At 43.0% G+C, this 21,793-nt stretch overlaps 1 protein-coding gene across 1 annotated transcript in view; it reads right to left on the bottom strand.

The window, feature by feature from the left end:
- Positions 1-21,793, bottom strand: part of LOC121557234 (protein kinase C-binding protein NELL2) — a 121,538-nt gene that overhangs the window by 19,575 nt on the left and 80,170 nt on the right. Inside the window, 2 exon segments of the mRNA XM_045216191.1 lie at positions 7,046-7,141; positions 8,001-8,123. Coding sequence (XP_045072126.1) covers positions 7,046-7,141; positions 8,001-8,123 — 219 coding nt within the window.

Here is a 21,793-nt window from a genome sequence, read left to right as displayed (position 1 = left end):
AACAGAAAACCAAAGAAAAGTAATAACAGTGATAAATGGTTTGATGAAGAATGCAAAAACCTAAGAAAGATATTGAGAAACCTATCCAACCAAAAACATAGAGACCCAGAAAAACCTGAGCCTGCGCCTTCACTATGGTGAATCACTAAAACAATACAGAAATACACTACGGAAAAAGAAGGAACAGCATGTCAGAATCAGCTCAATGTAATTGAAGAATCCATAGACTCTAACCACTTCTGGGAAAATTGGAAAACACTAAACAAACAACAACACAAAAGAGCTATCTATCCAAAATGGAGATGTATGGGTAAACCACTTCTCCAATCTTTTTGGCCCTATAACAGAGAACAAACAGCAAAAAAAATATACATGATCAAATGCAAATCTTAGAATCAACTATTCAAAGACTACCAGAACCTACTGGATTCTCCAATTACATTGAATGAACTACAGGACAAAATATAAACCTTCCAACCCAAAAAGTCCTGTGGTGTTGATGGTATCCTCAATGAAATGATAAAATATACAGACCACAAATTTCAATTACCTATACTTAAACTCTTTAACATCGTCCTTAGCTCTGGCATCTTCCCCAATATTTGGAACCAAGGACTGATCACCCCAATCCACAAAAGTGGAGACAAATTTGACCCCAATAACTACCGTGGGATATGCATCAACAGCAACCTTGGGAAAATCCTCTGCATTATCATTAACAGCAGACTAGTTCATTTCCTCAGTGAAAACAATGTACTGAGCAAATGTCAAATTGGCTTTTACCAAATTACCGCACGACAGACCACGTATTCACCCTGCACACCCTAATTGACAAACAAACAAACCAAAACAAAGGCAAAGTCTTCTCATGCTTTGTTGATTTCAAAAAAGCTTTTGACTCAATTTGGCATGAGGGTCTGCTATACAAATTGATGGAAAGTGGGGTTGGGGGAAAAACATACGACATTATAAAATCCATGTACACAAACAAAAAGTGTGCGGTTAAAATTGGCAAAAAACACACACATTTCTTTCCACAGGGCCGTGGGGTGAGACAGGGATGCAGTTTAAGCCCCACCCTCTTCAACATATATATCAACGAATTGGCGAGGGCACTAGAACAGTCTGCAGCACCCGCCCTCACTCTACTATAATCTGAAGTAAAATGTCTACTGTTTGCTGATGATCTGGTGCTTCTGTCTTCAACCAAGGAGGGCCTACAGCAGCACCTAGATCTCCTGCACAGATTCTGTCAGACTTGGGCCCTGACAGTAAACCTCAGTAAGACAAAAATAATGGTGTTCCAAAAAGGTCCAGTTGCCAGGACCACAAATACAAATTCCATCTAGACACTGTTGCCCTAGAGCACACAAAAAACTATACATACCTCAGCCTAAACATCAGCGCCACAGGTAACTTCCACAAAGCTGTGAACGATCTGAGAGACAAGGCAAGAAGGGCCTTCTATGCCATCAAAAGGAACATAAAATTTGACATACCAATTAGGATCTGGCTAAAAATACTTGAATCAGTTATAGAACCCATTGCCCTTTATGGTTCTGAGGTCTGGGGTCCGCTCACCAACCAAGAATTCACAAAATGGGACAAACACCAAATTGAGACTCTGCATGCAGAATTCTGCAAAAACATCCTCCGTGTACAACGTAAAACACCAAATAATGCATGCAGAGCAGAATTAGGCCAATACCCGCTAATTATCAAAATCCAGAAAAGAGCCGTTAAATTCTATAACCACTTAAAAGGAAGCGATTCCCAAACCTTCCATGACAAAGCCATCACCTACAGAGATATGAACTTGGAGAAGAGTCCCTAAAGTAAGCTTGTCCTGGGGCTCTGTTCACAAACACAAACAGAGCCCACACAGCCCCAGGACAACAACAACAACAACACAACTAGACCCAACCAAATCATGAGAAAACAAAAAGAGAATTACTTGACACATTGGAAAGAACAAACAAAAAAACAGAGCAAACTAGAATGCTATTTGGCCCTAAACAGAGAGTACACAGTGGCAGAATACCTGACCACTGTGACTGACCCAAACTTAAGGAAAGCTTTGACTATGTACAGACTCAGTGAGCATAGCCTTGCTATTGAGAAAGGCCGCCCGTAAGCAGACCTGGCTCTCAAGAAAAGACAGGCTATGTGCACACTGCCCACAAAATGAGGTGGAAACTGAGCTGCACTTCCTAACCTCCTGCCAAATGTATGACCATATTAGAGACACATATTTCCCTCAGATTACAGCGATCCACAAAGAATTTGAAAACAAACCCAATTTTGATAAACTCCCTTATCTACTGGGTGAAAAACCACAGTGTGCCATCATAGCAGCAATATTTGTGACCTGTTGCCACAAGAAAAGGGCAACCAGTGAAGAACAAACACTATTGTAAATACAACCCATATTTATGTTTATTTATTTTCCCATTTGTACTTTAACTATTTGCACATTGTTACAACACCGTATATATACATAATATGACATTTGAAATGTCTTTATTCTTTTGAAACTTCTGAGTGTAATGTTTACTGTTAATATTTATTGTTTATTTCACTTTTGTTTACTATCTACTTCACTTGCTTTGGCAATGTTAACACACGTTTCCCATGCCAATAAAGCCCTTAAATTGAATTGAATTGAATTGAGAGAGAGTGAGTGAGAAAGAGAGAGAGAGACAGAGAGAGAGAGAGAGAGAGAGAGAGAGAGAGAGAGAGAGAGAGAGAGAGAGAGAGAGAGAGAGAGAGAGAGAGAGAGAGAGAGAGAGAGAGAGAGAGAGAGAGAGAGAGAGAGAGAGAGAAGGGGGGGGGAGAAGAGAGAGAGTGAGAGGGGAGGAGAGAGAGAGAGAGGGAGGGAGAGAGAACATTGAATGCTCAGAAGACCTTGATTTTGTGAAAGGCTCTGCTGAATGATTGTGTGGTATTCAAAGGTAGTGTCTGTGTTTGTGGTGGTGGGGGTTGAGAGTGTTGTTTCCATTTTCCCAGCAGGTCAAAATGTAGCACTGAGAAACAGGCTGCAGAGGCAGACAGCTTACATGGAGGTAGAGCCACTTATTCTATTTGTTGAAGCATTTACGTTTCAAATCAATTCACCATTTAACTATAGCTACATTTCAAATCAAATCTATACTAAATCTAATCAAAACTATAGCTAAAAATAAAATAAAATAAAATCACCATTAATTGAAAGTGTATTTAATTTACAAAGTATTCAGAGTTCCCTGCTGAATATCAAATCTGAAATCCTATGCTATTAGAAAAGTATAACTAAAATGAACTGGATGCCACTGAATAGCTGGACAAGTAAACAGTGAGGAATGACATACTGTAGAAGTGTCTCTCCATTGCTCAAATCCCTGTCTCCATGCCTCTCTCCCTCCTTCCTCAGAGAATGTGTTAGCATTTAAGTGACTGTTGGTTGAACCAGGTCTTCATGAGGCCCACTGGGAAATCGCTGTGGTGTCTATTCACTGTGTGCGTCCCAAATTGGCCCCCTATTCCCTATATAGTGCACTGATTTTAACCAGAGCCCTATGGAATAGGGGGCCATTTGGGAATATAGGCACTGTGTGCCTGTCCCCAGGACATCACCGCTCCCGACCGTCTGTCGCTGCAGCACTGCAACTCATTTGTCAGGGATATGTCACTGTGTGTGTGTGTGTGTGTGTGTGTGTCGGTGTGTGCGTGCGTGCATGTTTGAGTGTGTAAGTGCGTGTGTGTAAGTGCGTGCGCACGTGCATGTCATGTTGACTGAGCTTACAGCAGACTTTTACTTTGAAAGCAAACCAATTCAGACTGCTTGTACACTGTGTTAGAACAAAGTTATGGCAGGCAATTTACACCATGACCCACAAAACGCAGCCTCAATGAAAAGGTGAACTGCAATTACCATTTATAATATCTGGGCTGACTGCTAGCTGGGGACATGGGATCATAAATATGTAGAGGCCATTCCTTTAAAGCAGGAAGAACAATCTCTTGATGTATGATGGTCTATGCATATTATACTATGGGTAGAAAATATTTCATACAGAGATTAAATGATTTGGGGGTCAAGCAATAAACTTGATGATTGTTAATTAATTAATTATTCATCCTTTTAATGGATGAACATCTTTTCAAAGAAAATCAGGATTTGGTTAGACCTGATATATACAGTTAGATCTGATATACAGTTAGATCTCCTCTCCTCTTCATTCCACTCATCCTCCCCTCCCCGCATCTCCTCTCCTTTCCTATCCTCTCCTCTCCTGTCCTCTCCTCTCCTCTCCTCTCCCCTCCTCTCCTCTTTCATTCTCAACCACTCCTCTCATCTCCTCTCCTCTCTCCTCTGCTCCTCTCCTCTCTCCTCCCCTCCTCTCTTCTCCCCTCCCCTCCCCTTTACTCCACTCCCCTCTCCTCTCTGCTCTCTCTTCCTCTTCACTACTATTGAATAACTCCCTCCTAACACTGTTTCTACAGCAACAACCACCACTGTCTCTACAGCAACAATCACTGCCTCTCCAGCAACAACCACCACCACTGTCTCTCCAGCAACAACCACCACCACTGTTGAAGACGGCAACTTGGCATTGTCACGTTTGAAGTCAGGAATGTCTTTGTTGTGTCATCAACCCGTCGCTCGGGAAACTCAGCGCGTTTGCCAAGTGCGTCATAAGCGACACTGCACTCACAGGATTGTGGGTAATGCTTTACAACATTCCCCCCACCAACGCCCCACTCCCCTAATACCGCTCCCAAAAACTTTATCGAGACAAGCTTCACCGAGACGAAAAATAACAAACATAGTGACAGGAAGTCTTATCAAAGAGACTCCACTCTCTACCTCATTAGGATTCTCTCTAACGGAGAGAGAGAGAGAGAGAGAGAGAGAGAGAGTAGTGAGGGAGAGTGAGGTGAGAGAGAGAGAGAGAGAGAGAGATTATAGAGAGAGAGAGAGAGAGAGAGAGAGAGAGAGAGAGAGAGAGAGAGAGAGAGAGAGAGAGAGAGAGAGAGAGAGAGAGAGAGAGAGAGAGAGAGAGAGAGAGATTTAGGAAGAGTGATTAGGAACTTAGGGAGTACATCCATCCACAGAGAAAAACATTTGCATATTCAACTGTCACAGTGGCTTAGATCCAATAGCGGTGGTGTCTCAATCAATCACACTCAACGCACAGAGCGAAGCCGTGTCTTATGATTACTGGAGTGGGGAAATAAACATGATACAGGATTTTGGTCTTGAAATTTGCATGACGGGAATATTCGTGTACTGATACAGATAAGCTCACAGTGGTACCATTTTATTGTTCACTCACTTGGGGATCAAATCAGTACATCACAACTTGAGATGCATGAAGTTTAGTCTTTTCATCTCCTAGTTTCCCATCCAAACTTGTCTAGGCAAGGTCTCAGAAAGAATTCCACACACAGGATCATATTAAGGATGGATGCAGGCACAACATATAAAAACAGAACTAAACCATTGTTAACTTTCAGTTCTCTGTAGCACAGGATAGCTTCTTTAGTAACAAAGAGAAGAATACGAAACATATTAAAATAACATTTCCCTCTTTTCAATGGCAGAGAAAACTGTTCTCCCTCTGTATTCAAACCTCCTCCTACGTCGATATGAGAACAAATACAATTGAGAAATATTAACTTTTATCAAAGCTTTTATCATAAACACATATACTGTGGATAGCAATATCTTCTCTCCCAGTTCCTTTTCACCTGAAGATGTAATATCTGCGGAGACTAATGGATTATGATTTGTATTGTTATCATAAAGCCAGGAGCATATAGATCTTTGTGGTCCTCTGTAGCTCAGCTGGTAGAGCATGGCGCTTGTAACGCCAAGGTAGTGGGTTCGATCCCCGGGACCACCCATACACAAAAATGTATGCACGCACGACTGTAAGTCGCTTTGGATAAAAGCGTCTGCTAAATGGCATATTATTATTATATTGTATCTTAGGATAATAACACAAGCAGGCAATCACACACACAGAGGCTGCAATGGAACAATGCTATTCAATATGCTCTTCTCTCTCTCTCTCTCTCTCTCTCTCTCTCTCTCTCTCTCTCTCTCTCTCTCGTGATAAACTGTGTTTACAGAGACAGTGAGATTGTGATCATTTTTAATTTCCCCAAAGAAAACTAGGAGCGGGCGAAACAACACGCTCCGGCCCAAACACACACACACACACACACGTACCAAAATATATAAAATATTGGCGAATGTGTCAGATTCATTGGCAGTCTTGCTTATCTCTAAGAACAAACCATTAAATAAAGCGTAGAGTGTTTGTGTGTGTGTGTTGGTGTGTGTGTTTGTGTGTGTGTGTGTGTGTGTGTGTGTCGGTGTGTGTGAGCCAAAACATTGAGGAATATCTCTGTTCTCACATCCTCCTACGGCAACAACTAACAACAGACCAGGGTTACCACACTTTACCAATACCTCCCTGATTTTACATACAGTCCATACCAGCTGTCACCTATCCTCTTTCCCACTCCCTCTCCTCCCCTCCCTCCATCCTTCTCTCTCTCTCTCTCTGCCTGTCTCTCTCTGCCTGTCTCTCTCTGCCTGTCTCTCTCTGCCTGTCTCTCTCTCTCTCTCTCTCTCTCTCTCTCTCTCTCTCTCTCTCTCTCTCTCTCTCTCTCTCTCTCTCTCTCTCTCTCTCTCTCTCTCTCTCTCTCTCTCTCTCTCTCTCTCTCTCTCTCTCTCTCTCTCTCTCTCTCTCTCTCTCTCTCTCTCTCTCTCTCTCTCTCTCTCTCTCTCTCTCTCTCTCTCTCTCTCTCTCTCTCTCTCTCTCCTGCCTGTCACTCTCTATCTCTCTCATTCTCTCTCTCCTCTCTCACTCTCCCTCTCTGCTTCTCTCTTTCGTTCTGTCACTCACACATTGAGGCATGTGGGTGTTTGCAGTATCACTAATGATGGTGAAATGCACAGGCAGATGTCTTGCTAAGAGCTGCCGGGTGTGTGAGATCAACCCCACCTCCCCCCACCTACCCCTAACTCCCCGTCCTCCCCCACTTGTGTTCTTACCTGTCTCACACCTCTTTCCAGTGAACCCCTGTTGACAGATACAGGTGTCCGGGTTTACACAGGATCCTCCGTTCTGGCACAAACCATCACACAAAGCTGGTGTGGAGGGACATAGGAGTGAGGAATCAGTCTCTATTGAGCTACTTACAGCAAGAGCACACAGTAACTGGGCAGATAATGCTATGTTGGTGCCTTCCTAGACATACAGTAACTGGGCAGATAATGCTATGTTGGTGCCTTCCTAGACATACAGTAACTGGGCAGATAATGCTATGTTGGTGCCTTCCTAGACATACAGTAACTGGGCAGATAATGCTATGTTAGTGCCTTCCTAGACATACAGTAACTGGGCAGATGATGCTATGTTGGTGCCTTCCTAGACAACATATGTAGTTATAATGCATGATTAGATAATTTAGTGCAGGGATTCCCAAACTCAAGGGGTGCATGTTTTGTTTTTTGGCCCTAGCACTACACAGCTGATTCAAATAATCAACTAATCATCAAGCTTTGATCATTTGAATCAGCTGTGTAGTGTAGCCCTTTGGGCCCCGAGGACAGAGTTTGGGAAACGCTGATTTAGTGGATGCAAAGACAGGTGTTGTTGAAATGTAGTGTAACTGCAAGGGCTGTATCTGGAAGTTTCTGTTTTATTGAATCATCATGTTGATTGGTGAATGATCTGTTCTCGGGGCACCAATGAGAATGAGACCCTGGTCTCCATTGGGCCCCTGAATAAAATGAAATACATGTTCAAGTGTCTGTGCAGAGACAGATAGACACAGGAAGGAAGTGTGTGTGAGTGTGTGTGAGTGTGTGTGAGTGTGTGAGTGTGTGAGCGTGTGAGTCTGTGCGTCAACCGCGTGTGTGTACTTAAATGCGTTAGTGTGTGTACGTGTGTGCGTGTCTGAGAGTGTAAAGTGTGTATGTATACGTGTGTGTGTGTGTTTCTCACCTCTGCAGACTGTCCCGTTGCCTACATAGCTTGGTTTACAGGAGCAGCTGTGGCCCCCCACCATGTTGAAACAGATTGCATTCTCGTCACAGCTGTGATGACCTGTCGTACACTCATCATGTTCTGGATGGAGACAAGAAGAGAAGGATTACTACACTTATAACACACACACACCTCCATTCGACCCCTCTATCTATACAGTAGTCAGCTAGTAAGTGTGTGTGTGTGTGTGTGTGTGTGTGTGTGTGTGTGTGTGTGTGTGTGTGTGTGTGTGTGTGTGTGTGTGTGTGTGTGTGTGTGTGCGTGCGTGCGTGCGTGCGTGCGTGCGTGCGTGCGTGCGTGCGTGCGCGTGCGTGCGTGCGTGCGTCGCGTGCGTGCGCGCGTGCGTGCGTGCGTGCGTGCGTCGCGTGCGTGCGTGCGTGCGTGCGTGCGTGCGTCGCGTGCGTGCGTGCGTGTGTGAGTTCCAGACCCACCTCTGCAGACCTTGCAGCAGCTGAAACATGTGATTCTCTGATGTCTAAGATGCTTAACAGGCAGTCTGAACATGTCCCTCAGGTAACCAGGGAAGTAAGAGAAACGCTCTTAATTGGCAGAAAAGTGGGAGATCATTTTGTTGCTCAATTAAAGTTTTGCATTTTAATCTTTTAAAAAATTCATAAAGGCAGATGTGTGAGAAAAAGAGAGAGAGTAGAGAGTAAAGAGAGAGAGAGAGAGAGAGAGAGAGAGGGAGAGAGAGAAAGAGAGAGCAAGAGAGAGAGAGAGAGAGAGAGAGAGAGAGAGAGAGAGAGAGAGAGAGAGAGAGAGAGAGAGAGAGAGAGAGAGAGAGAGAGAGAGAGAGAGAGAGAGAGTTTTGAGTTTTAAATAATCTTTATTGGGTCTGGGAGCCCACCACACAAATACTCATACAAAACCGTATTTACACATCAATTAAAAACACAACTCCAATTCCTCCTCCACAGTAACTGAACACAACAGCGTCTGAATGCCCCATATACTCATGAACAGATCAATACTGTTGACCAGTTTGTAATAGGCAAACTCAATTCTCAATCTTGCTGCCACCATTCCCTCCAGCATTCCCACCACACATCCACAGACCCCTGTCCCCGAATACTGTTCTTTCGGGTCTTCCATCATGGCTAATTTTGCTGCCCCTAACACAAAAATTAAGCAACAAAACTACAGCTTTCTGACTAAACCTGTACTTTGGCCCCAATATGTACAGTTGGGAAGAGAAAACCTCTCCCAGCGCTGAGAACCAGTTAGTGATCAGGTCAATCATCCCGACCAACCTGGGACACTGTAAAAACAGATGTGCCAGAGTTTCAGGTTCAGCACAGAATGGACACTCCTCCCCAACAGTAGGATCCAGGTGTACCAGATACATGTTGGTGGCTATGGCTCCATGTATTATCCTCCATTGGAGGTCAGCTGTCCTCTTATCAATAGGCAGTTTGTATAGTGTTCGCCAGCGGCCTTTTTGGGGAGGCACCTGGACCAAGCACACCCGCCCACCTCGTCGATTTTACCCTTCCAGGGAAGAGGCATGGGACACCTTTACACATGTTCTGTACATGGCCTTCTTTCCCACCTCCTTGAACTCCCCCAGCTCCGGGGTATCAAGGAAAGCAGCATCCCCACGTCCTCCTCGAATGCCCCCGCCGCAGCACTAACAATCAGTGCAGGGAACACATAATCCAGACCCTCCTTCCACCGATCAGAATTGGAGGTGTCAGTCCATATCTGCAGATGAAGTACTGGCAAGGAATCACAGACCTCAGCGACGACCTTCCTCAGTAGGCGAGACGATCGGATCCCCGCTCTTTCTCCCAGCTCCTCCAACGACCTATTCCTGTTCCACATCAGATGACCCAGCTTAGTACACCCCACGCCTAACAGGCATGAACGTAGGCTAGCTGAACCCAGAACACGGGACTGGATGGCAGTGTTGTGAAAAGAGGCTCTTCAAAAGCCACATCCCTGGTGGCGTGCAGGCCTTACGGGACTTGACCAGAACTCTCCAAGCCTGCATAACAGACTCATAGAATGGAGTCAGGCCAGGCAACTCACCCCCTCCAGCTTTAAGAGGAAAAGATGCTTGTCTAAGCCCAAACAGCCCGCTCTCCTCATCAATGCGTAGGCTGTGTCAACCCAGCTAGAACCGTCACTGTACAACAGTCTCTGGGCTGCTTGAAGCCGGAAAGCCATGATCCTGGAAGAAATGTCCACCAGGCCTTGCCCACCCTCGTGCAGTGGCAGGTACAGGGCTGAAGCTTTAATCCAATGTTGTCCAGACCAGAAGAAGTTGACAAGGGTCCTCTGAAGCTCTTGTATCAGACCCTTTGGTGGCTGTAAAATCATTAGTCTGTGCCACAGGGTAGAGGCAGCTAGGTTATTAGCTACCAGTACCCTTCCCCTATAAGACAGCTGGGGCAGCACCCATTTCCATCTTGACAGTCTGGCACACACTTTCTCCACTACACCCTCCCAGTTCTTTTTCTGAAAGACATCGGAGCCTAGAAAAACCCCCAAAGTCTTCATCCCATCTCTGCCCCACTGAAGCCCCCTGGTAACCGTGGAGCGGACCCCATCTGAAGCTGGCCTGCCCACAGCGCTTCACTCTTTCCCCAATTGACTCTAGCTGAGGAGGCCCCCTCATACACCTTTAAGGCGTCTGAGAGAACCTTAACATCCTCATCCCCTGTAATAAAAACTGTCACGTCATCTGCATACGCAGACAGTGCTATCGTGGGACCCTTCATTACACCTGGCACAGAGAAACCAGTAAGCTTCGCTCTTAAAAAACAAAGCATTGGTTCAATCGCCAGACTGTATAACTGCCCTGAAATTGGGCATCCCTGCCTGATGCCCCCTTTGGACAGGGATGGGACAACTCAAACCACCCCCCACCTTCACCATACACGAGGCCCCAGCATACAGTAACTTCATCCAAGACAAAAAAACATCCCCAACCCCAAAGGCTTTCATTGTTTTAAACAAGTACTGGTGGTCCACACGATCAAAAGCCTTCTCCTGATCCAAAGAAAGTAAACCCACATTTACATCAGACAGTTTACAAATGTCCAAAACATCTCTTATTAGAAACAAGTTGTCAACAATAGAGCGATCAGGTACACAGTAGGACTGGTCCTTGTGGACCAACAATCCCAGATACTCTTTCAACCTGTTTGAGAGACATTTAGAAACAATTTTATATTCTGCACACAGCAAAGCAACAGGTCTCCAATTTTTTTATGAGAGCCAAATCCCCCTTTTTTGGCAACAGTGAAAGTACCGCACGTTGACAAGATACAGGAAGAGAGCCCTCATGAAAAGATTCACACACCACTTCATAAAAATCCTCCCCAATAGACCCCCAAAAGTGCTTGTAAAACTCAGATGGTAAACCATCAATGCCAGGGGCTCGGCCTGTTGAGAGCTGCATAACTGCTGTGGACAGCTCTTGCAGTGTAATGTCAGAGTCCAATGCGACTCTTTGCTCAGGTCCCAATTGAGGAAGACCGTGTAACAACTGTTCAGTACACAGAGAGTCACAATCCTCCGCCTTATAGAGGGCAGAATAGAAATCCACGGCATGTTGACGCATTTCACTGTCGTCCCGTGGTCACCTTCCCATCAGGGAGACGAAGGCAGACCATCTGTTTACGTTGCAATGTCGACTGTCCTAGGTTAAAAAAAAAAAGCACTAGGAGCATCCATATCCTTGAGGGAAGCGAAACGAGACCTAATCAAGGCACCCTTCACTCTTTCATGCAGAAACGACCTCAATTCATGTTTCTTGTCCTGTAAGTTCATGACTAGTCCGGGGTCATTCTGAGTGAGCAACTTCAATTCAATAGATTTAATGTTCTGCTCAAGGGCCCTGATAGTCTCTTTAACTTCAATTCGAGACAGAGCAGTATACTGTTGACAAAATAATCGTATTTGGGCCTTCCCAACCTCCCACCATTGTCTCAAGGACTCAAAATTCCCTTTTGTAACCCTCCATTTTTCCCAAAACAACAAAAACCTTTCACAAAACATGACATCATGTAACAATTTAACATTAAAATACCAATAAGATGATGACCTTCGTGGACAGGACAAGTGAATATCAACAGTGACAATATGGTGATCAGAGAAACCCACAGGAGTAATGTCACACCTTCCAACCCTACTACAGTATTGCTCAGATACATACAACCTGTCTAACCTTGCTGCACTGACATGACCTTCATTAACTTTTAGCCATGTGTACTGCCTAACTTTTGCATTCCTTACTCTCCACACATCAGAAAGCTCAAACTCAGTTAATAGACCAGACAGACAAATTGCTGACCGCAGGTGAGGTTCTTCAGCGGTGCGATCAACAGTAAACTCCACTGTACAGTTCCAGTCCCCCCTAAAACCATACACCCCTCTTGGTCACACTGTCTTAAGGTTTCCTTTTATTTTATCAAAAACAACAATACGCTCTGTACCCTCATTAGGAGCATAAACATTCAAAAAAACAAACAAAAAACCCCCATAACATTCACCTTGACCAATAAAACCCGACCCTTGACAATCTCTGTTGTAGATACCACAGTCACCCCTAAGCCTGAAGAAAACAAGATTGCCACCCCAGCACTGAAATTAGTACCATGACTGAGTATATGCTGCCCCTCCCACCACATACCCCAGTCAGCCGCATTTTCCTCATCACTATGTGTCTCCTGTAGGAAAACTACATTAAGCCTTTTCTGTTTTATTACTTCTAATACCCAAGCCCTCTTATTCCTGTCCCTTCCTCCATTAATGTTGAGAGAACCTACCCTTAGTACCTCCATATAGAAAAGACAAAGGAAAAGCAGAAGATACCACAGAGAAACCAGACAAAGAGAATAGGACACCCTATGAGGCATAATCATCATCATTATTTAAATTTTCTCTTAACCTGACCACGTTTCCCACCACCCTTTGCTGCTGCAACAGCAGTAACAAATTTCCTCAAGCGAAACCGCTTCTTCTCACTCAACTGGTCTAACCCCACCGTCTTCTGTAACATCACCGCTGACCTCACAAACTTATCAACATCAAAATAATCTGCCAATTTGACAGATTTCCCAAAAGTCTGATCCAGAAACCCTTTTACCTCCTCTAGATCGTAAATTGAGTCCTCACCAGCTGATACCGTATCAAGAGAGATATCCATATCCATATCCTTCTCCTGATCCTCCTCAACTGAGGCCACAGACCACTGACTCCCCTCTACCACATCCCTTTCAACACTCCCCACTTGCACCCCATCACTGCATACCAGGCATCTCCTCCACTACCTGGGAGACTAGCCCCACCTGAACCCCATTACTCGTAGTGGGCATCTCCTCCACTACCTGGGAGACTAGCCCCACCTGAACCCCATTACTCGTAGTGGGCATCTCCTCCACTACCTGGGAGACTAGCCCCACCTGAACCCCATTACTCTTAGTGGGCATCTCCTCCACTACCTGGGAGACTAGCCCCCCTGTAACCCAGCACTCATAGTGGGCATCTCCTCCACTACCTGGGAGACTAGCCCCCTGTACCCCCAGCACTCATAGTGGGCATCTCCTCCACTACCTGGGAGACTAGCCCCCCTGTACCCCAGCACTCATAGTGGGCATCTCCTCCACTACCTGGGAGATTAGCTCCACATGAACCCTCTCCTGTAACCCATTACTTTTAGTGGGCATCTCCTCCACTACCTGGGAGATTAGCTCCACATGTACCCCCTCCTGTACCACAGCACTCGTACTGGGCACCTCCTCACCAGTCTGAGGAAATGGCCCTTCAGATCCATCCTTACCTTCTACAACCATTTTTTTCTGCTGCATAACATTTCCCTCTGGTACAAGTTGCACCTCTGTGCCCTCAACACGGACAACTTGTTCCTCAGCAACAGATGCGTGTGGCTGTTCTACCACTGTCAGCCCACCTCTTCCTACATCAGTGGGCCCAGGCGTTACGAGGACCACCTGCGCCCCTCCCTCTGCCTTCTCCCTTTTCGGGCAAGCATGTCGCTTATGACCAACATCCCCACACTCAAAACACCGTTGACTACCCGTACTAGCATAAGCCATATACAGTCTATTGTCATACTTGACTTTAAACGCTAACTCCAAAGTCTGCTCCGGTGAGTCCAAAAACATAAACACCTGTCGCCGAAACGACATTACCTGTTTCAACGCCGGTGTTTGCAACCCAATGGGACAACCTTAATTGAACTTGCAAACTTCCCAAAGCGCAATAACTCGCGCTCCAATAGCTCATTTGGAATGAACGGCGGTACATTTGAAATCGTTACCCTTGTTGACGGAGAAAAAAGCGGCGTAACTTGAATAAACATTCCTTTAAGAAGTATGCCATGCTCAACCATACGATCAACAAGGCGCTCTTCTTTAAGAAATACCACCACCGCTTTATTCATCCGTGACGCATAAGCAACATTCTCATATCCTACCTTCTCTCCTACGGCGACCAGAACCTCTTCCACCGTGACAGTAGCTTCAGTAACACACCTAAAGCCGTGTCGAAGTGACAGGGACGGCGTCCCGATTCGGGCCGCCATCCCCACCAAAATCAGGGTAATTTCGACACGAAAAACAATATACTTAATTCTACCACAACAAAAAATAGAAATAATAATCTTAATCATGCATAGAAGAAAAAAGGATATCACCAAGAAAAGGGAAAACCCAGGATATCTAACTCTACACAACACTCGCACTTAGCACTCACTCAAACAATTCCCAGCACGCACCAAACACTCCCAGCATGCAGAGAGAGAGAGAGAGCGAGAGAGAGAGAGAGAGAGAGAGAGAGAGAGAGAGAGTAGGCAGACCTGGCTCTCAAGAGAAGACAGGCTATGTGCACACTGCCCACAAAATGAGGTGGAAACTGAGCTGCACTTCCTAACCTCCTGCCAAATGTATGACCATATTAGAGACACATATTTCCCTCAGATTACAGCGATCCACAAAGAATTCGAAAACAAACCCAATTTTGATAAACTCCCTTATCTACTGGGTGAAAAACCACAGTGTGCCATCACAGCAGCAAGATGTGTGACCTGTTGCCACAAGAAAAGGGCAACCATTGAAGAACAAACACCATTGTAAATACAACCCATATTTATGTTTATTTATTTTCCCATTTGTACTTTAACTATTTGCACATTGTTACAACACTGTATATATACATAATATGACATTTGAAATGTCTTTATTCTTTTGGAACTTCTGAGTGTAATGTTTACTGTTAATATTTATTGTTTATTTCACTTTTGTTTACTATCTACTTCACTTGCTTTGGCAATGTTAACATACGTTTCCCATGCCAATAAAGCCCTTAAATTGAAAATTGAATTGAAATTGAATTGAATTGAGAGAGAGAGAGAGAGAGAGAGAGAGAGAGAGAGAGAGAGAGAGAGAGAGAGAGAGAGAGAGAGAGAGAGAGAGAGAGAGAGAGAGAGAGAGAGAGAGAGAGAGAGAGAGAGGGAGAGACGGAGATAGAGAGAGAGAGAAAGTGAGAGAGACTCAGAGAGACAGTCATTATTCCTTAATAAAGTTAGTTGAAAATGAAAAGGAACTGATTGTTATTAGAACATCTCTCTCTCTCTGTGTTAATCTACTATCTCTCTCTCTGTGTTAAACTTGACATAACTGATTAGCGTTACCCCAGATGACACTATATAAAATGAAAAGCCAGGCTACAGTAGCCTCAGAACATTTGGCAGATTCAGAGTGATGTGAACGGGAAAACTAGCACTAACTGGCTGACATATAATGATGTTCACCTGAAGGAGTTCTCTGACTGACTGTCAATGTGTAGTCTATGATACTGTATGTTTAATCGCCATTGAGAGCTGACCTCTGATTTAACCCATCAATCATATGATAACTATTTTGCTACAGTCTCAGAATGAATAAAGATCTTGACTCCACTATGCTGAGGTGTCCCACTCTCTGTCACTGCTGTGTGCATATGTGAGAGGGACCTGCGGCGGTGTGTCTGTGTGTCTATGTGTGTGTGTGTGTGCGGGCGCGGGGGGGTGTGTACGTGGCAATGTGGGCAGTGGTGTGTGTGTGTGTGTGTGTGGGCTCGACGCCTCAGGCTGTTAACTACATATGACAGAGGTCCTGTCTACCATGATGAGAGCCAGCCGGCCGTGACAGTGGGAATGACACCAATTACCCTCTGTAATTACACCTCTCAACAGCCCACTAATGCTGGTCTCAGGCCTGCCATGCATAACACTTCTCAACAGCCATATCCGTGTCTGAACCTGAACACTGGTTCCAGACCTGTCATTAGAGTAGTGTAACCCAGCGTTTGGGTCTGGGACTGATAGCAGTCTTTTATCCATGCACCTGTTCCTCAACTGGATCAGAGCCACAATAATCAGTACCTGGATATTCGTGGCTCTGAGCTGGATCACAACACTTAGCATGGCTATAGTGCAGTAGGTAACCCGTGCTTCTACATCAGCATTGCTTGCTCTTTGGGGTTTCAGGCTTGGTTTCTATATTATAAGCACTTTGTGACATCTGCTGATGTAAAAAGGGCTTTATAAATAAATTTGATTGATTGATTTATGCTGAGGAAAAAATTTTGACTGACAGGCAATTGTATGCTATGTATGCTAACTGAGAGCTCTGGATGCGGTAAAGGAGTCAATGGAATGCAGATTGGCGCACATTCAACAAATCTGATCTGAACAAAATGGATATTTGATCAAATCTGTCATGACTTATGTATTGTAACAGGCCCACAATGTGGTTACTTAAGTCCGATTTTGATATATTTGGCTGTTTTCGTTGCATAACATGTAAAAGTTGTCCCTTTTCAGGTTTAGAAGAAGTGACTGCTAAATGCTAACTCTCGTTCATTTAAGCTGGTTAGCATTGCTAGCATACAGAAATCGGTGGTGGTAGTCAAATTCATTTTTTTACTGTAATGCAGTTGATTGGTAACGATGACATGAACATGTGTTGGGGTTGACATCCATACAAGCATTATACTCCAATTTTTACCTCAACATAGTGTGAAGTACACATATAAACAATATCCTAAATGTGGGGTAATTTTCCTGAGGGCCAATGAGGAGACTTGAGATCTTTCCCCCACGGCCCTTTCCCCACACGTTTCCATGGCAATTCCATTGTTTTGGTCGAGTTCAACTGACCTCTTTACCGCATCTATGGAGCTTTCACTCAACTGACCATTCCATTAGTCTTTATCATGACCATAGAATTAGGAATTATAACACTTTAATTTAACAGTGTAATTTAACAGGAACTAAGTTAAGTTTCTGTTGTATTGAAGTCAGCCCACCCATCCTCCAATCAAACCAACTAAAGAACTGATGCATAAATTAGAGGAAAAACAAAAAGAAATGGAGAAATTTATTCAAGAAAGATCAAGTGTAACATATTATAAAAATAAAGCAAACTGGATGGAATATGGGGAAAAATGCACAAAATTCTTTTTTAATCTTCAACATAGGAATGCTACCAAAAAGAACTTAATGAAACTGGTTACAATTGACGGAGTCACCCATGATTCACCAAATGACATTTTGAAGGAAGAAACAAAGTACTTTAAGCATATGTTTTCTTTTCAGTCGCCTCCATCTCCTCTAACTGAAGCTAATTGTAGAGATTTTTTTCTATTGATAATGTCAAATTAACAGCCACACAGAAAGACTCATGTGAAGGTGAAATTACAGAGGAGGAACTTCTGGATGCAATTAAAGACTTTAAGTCTGGGAAAACTCCAGGGTTGGATGGCATACCAGTCGAGGTATACCAAACCTTTTTTTGATATACTAAGAGGACCGTTATTAGCATGTTTTAACCACTCCTATGTAAATGGTAGATTATCTGACACTCAAGAAGAAGGACTGATCTCATTATTACTGAAACAGGATACAAGTGGAAAATATAAAGATCCAGTCCATTTACAAAATTGGAGGCCCCTTACACTTCAGTGTTGTGATGCAAAAATCCTAGCAAAATGTATAGCGCATAGAATTAAAAAGGTATTGCCGGATATTATTCATTCTAATCAGACAGGTTTTTTACATGGAAGATACATTGGAGATAATATAAGGCAAGTATTGGAAACATTAGAACACTATGGAAAATATGGGAAACCAGGCCTGCTATTCATAGCAGACTTCGAAAAAGGCATTTGATAAAGTTCGACTGGGGTTTATATATAAATGCCTGGAGCATTTCAATTTTGGAGAATCTCTTATAAAATGGGTCAAAATCATGTATAGTAACCCTAGGTGTAAAATAGTAAATAATGGCTATTTCTCAGAAAGTTTTAAACTGTCAAGAGGAGTGAAACAAGGTTGTCCACTATCGGCATATCTATTTATTGTGGCCATCGAGATGTTAGCGATTAAAATCAGATCTAATAATAATATCAGAGGATTAGAAATAAAGACCTTAAAAACAAAGGTGGCATTGTACGCTGATGATTCATGTTTTTTTTTAAATCCACAACTAGAATCCCTCCACAGCCTCATAGAGGATCTAGATACATTTTCTAACCTCTCTGGATTACAACCAAATTATGACAAATGTACTATATTACGTATTGGATCACTAAAAATACAATTTTTTACATTACCATGTAGTTTACCAATAAAATGGTCTGATGGTGATGTGGATATACTCGAATACATATCCCAAAGGAAATAAATGATCTCACTTCAATAAATTTTAATAGAAAATTAGCAAAAATAGATAAGATCTTACTACCATGGAAAGGAAAATACCTGTCAATTTGTGGAAAAATCACCCTGATTAACTCATTAGTATTATCACAGTTTACCTATTTGCTTATGGTCTTGCCTACGCCTAGCGAACAGTTTTTTAAATTATATGAGAAAAAAATATTCAATTTTATTTGGAACGGCAAGCCAGACAAAATTAAAAGAGCATATTTATATAATGAATATGAATTCGGAGGACAGAAATTATTAAATATTAAAGCATTAGACCTATCACTAAAAGCTTCAGTCTTACAAAAGTTATACTTAAATCCGAACTGGTTCTCAAGCAAATTAGTAAGATTGTCTCACCCAATGTTCAAGAAAGGCCTTTTTCCCTTTATTCAGATTACAACCTCACACTTTCAGTTATTTGAAAAGGAAATAATCTCCCAAATGTCACTATTTCTAAAACAAGCCATAGAAAGTTGGTTGCAATTTCAATTTAATCCTCCAGAAACGACAGAACAAATAATGCAACAAATATTGTGGTTAAATTCAAATATACTAATTGACAAAAAACCTTTATTTTTTGACAGAATGTTTAAAAAAGGTATAATCTTTGTAAATGATATCATCGGTAGGACTGGTGGAGTTATGACGCACATGCAGCTAACAAAAACATATGGAAATGTCTGCTCTACCCAAAATTACAACCAAATAATGGCAGCATTACCGCAAAAAATGGAAGAGGAAAGTGGAGGGGGAGAAAGTAAGGGAACTTGTCTGTCGGCCTTGCATTAAAGAACATAATTGGTTAAGGAAAACTGTGATAAATAAAAAAAATATCAGTTTCACTTAAGAACCAAAGGATTGACAGCCGTCCCCATATAGATTGCAAAATAGTTGGGAAGAGATCTTTGATGTACCGATCCCATGGCATAGTGTTTATGAACTGACACGCAAAACGACACCGGATTCAAAAATTAGAATCTTTCAATTTAAATTATTATATAAAATCCTTGCTACCAATAGAATGTTATTTATATGGGGGATACAATCCTCCCAGCTCTGCAGATTTTGCTGTGAAGAGACGGAATCATTGGACCATTTGTTTTGGTTCTGTCCATTTGTAGCTTGTTTTTGGACACTGGTCCAGGAATGGCTAAAGGATTGCAATATTTACCTGGAACTAACCTTGCAGATAGCATTACTGGGTGATCTGAAAAGTCATAGTCAATCAATCAATAATATAATAATACTTTTAGCAAAGCTGTTTATTTTTAACTCTCAATCTGTAGAAGCAATGAGAATAGAAAGGTTCAGAATTATTGTAAAACATCACAGTACGGTTGAAATATATATGGCAAATAGAAATCCGATATGGATGGTGTTAAGAGATAGATGGGAGGTATTGAATAGAGCTGAAGGATGGGACTAATAACAAATAACAACAAATAATAACAAAGATAGCTAATAATGTAAAGCATACTGTGTCCATAATAAGTATATAGGCTGTATGTTGGGAGCTTTTGGGAAAGAGCACAGTTAGAAAGATATGGCATATAGAAGCAAACCGGATGGACATCATGAAAACGATCGGAGAGGTTGAGAGTAGAAGTAGTTCAGGAGCAAAAAATAAATAAATAATAATAATAATAATAATGATATATATGTATGTATGTATATGTATATATATATGTATATATATAATAGAATTATTGTAAAATTAACTGTGTCCATAAGGTGTAGATAGTAAGTATAGACCGGAAGTAGAGACCTGGGCATTGTTGTTCACTAATTTACTCCAAGTAGGGAAAGGATGGTGGGGTTGAAAAGTAATAAAGGGGAGTATATATATAAAAAAAAAAAAAAAAATGGGGGATTGGAAGTGATGCAGACAATTACATTGATAGAAGATACAATCTATCTGCAATATTAAGCTGATCCATTCCCCCAACAAAAAAAAAAAAAAAAAAAGAACTGATGCATAAACAAAGATCTAGAAAAAGTGTATTATGTTGTTTTCACCTTCCTGCTGCTGAGGCTGCCAGGGGAGCTTCAGATACACACATAAACATACACACATACACACAAACACACATAAACATACACACACACACAAAAGAGAGAGAGAGAGAGAGAGAGAGAGAGAGAGAGAGAGAGAGAGAGAGAGAGAGAGAGAGAGAGAGAGAGAGAGAGAGAGAGAGAGACACACACACACACACGGACACAAACACATGCGCACACACACACACACAGAAAGACACACAGAGACACACACCTCCTGTCAGTTCCCAGCTACCTTAAAGCAGTGATACTAGACTGCTCTAGTCTGGACACCAGCCTCCTCTCTACTAGACTGCTCTAGTCTGGACACCAGTCTTCTCTCTACTAGACTGCTCTAGTCTGGACACCAGTCTCCTCTCTACTAGACTTCTCTAGTCTGGACACCAGCCTCCTCTCTACTAGACTGCTCTAGTCTGGACACCAGTCTCCTCTCTACTAGACTGCTCTAGTCTGGACACCTAGTCTCCTCTCTACTAGACTGCTCTAGTCTGGACACCAGTCTCCTCTCTACTAGACTGCTCTAGTCTGGACACCAGTCTTCTCTCTACTAGACTGCTCTAGTCTGGACACCAGTCTCCTCTCTACTAGACTGCTCTAGTCTGGACACCAGTCTCCTCTCTACTAGACTGCTCTAGTCTGGACACCAGTCTCCTCTCTACTAGACTGCTCTAGTCTGGACACCAGTCTCCTCTCTACTAGACTGCTCTAGTCTGGACACCAGTCTCCTCTCTACTAGACTGCTCTAGTCTGGACACCAGTCTTCTCTCTACTAGACTGCTCTAGTCTGGACACCAGTCTCCTCTCTACTAGACTGCTCTAGTCTGGACACCAGTCTCCTCTCTACTAGACTGCTCTAGTCTGGACACCAGTCTCCTCTCTACTAGACTGCTCTAGTCTGGACACCAGCCTCCTCTCTACTAGACTGCTCTAGTCTGGACACCAGTCTTCTCTCTACTAGACTGCTCTAGTCTGGACACCAGCC

Source organism: Coregonus clupeaformis, unplaced genomic scaffold (genome assembly GCF_020615455.1).
Source record: "Coregonus clupeaformis isolate EN_2021a unplaced genomic scaffold, ASM2061545v1 scaf0633, whole genome shotgun sequence".
Taxonomy (NCBI): domain Eukaryota; kingdom Metazoa; phylum Chordata; class Actinopteri; order Salmoniformes; family Salmonidae; genus Coregonus; species Coregonus clupeaformis.
The sequence above is the reverse complement of the archived record's forward strand: the minus strand, read 5'-3'. Positions and strand labels throughout refer to the sequence as shown.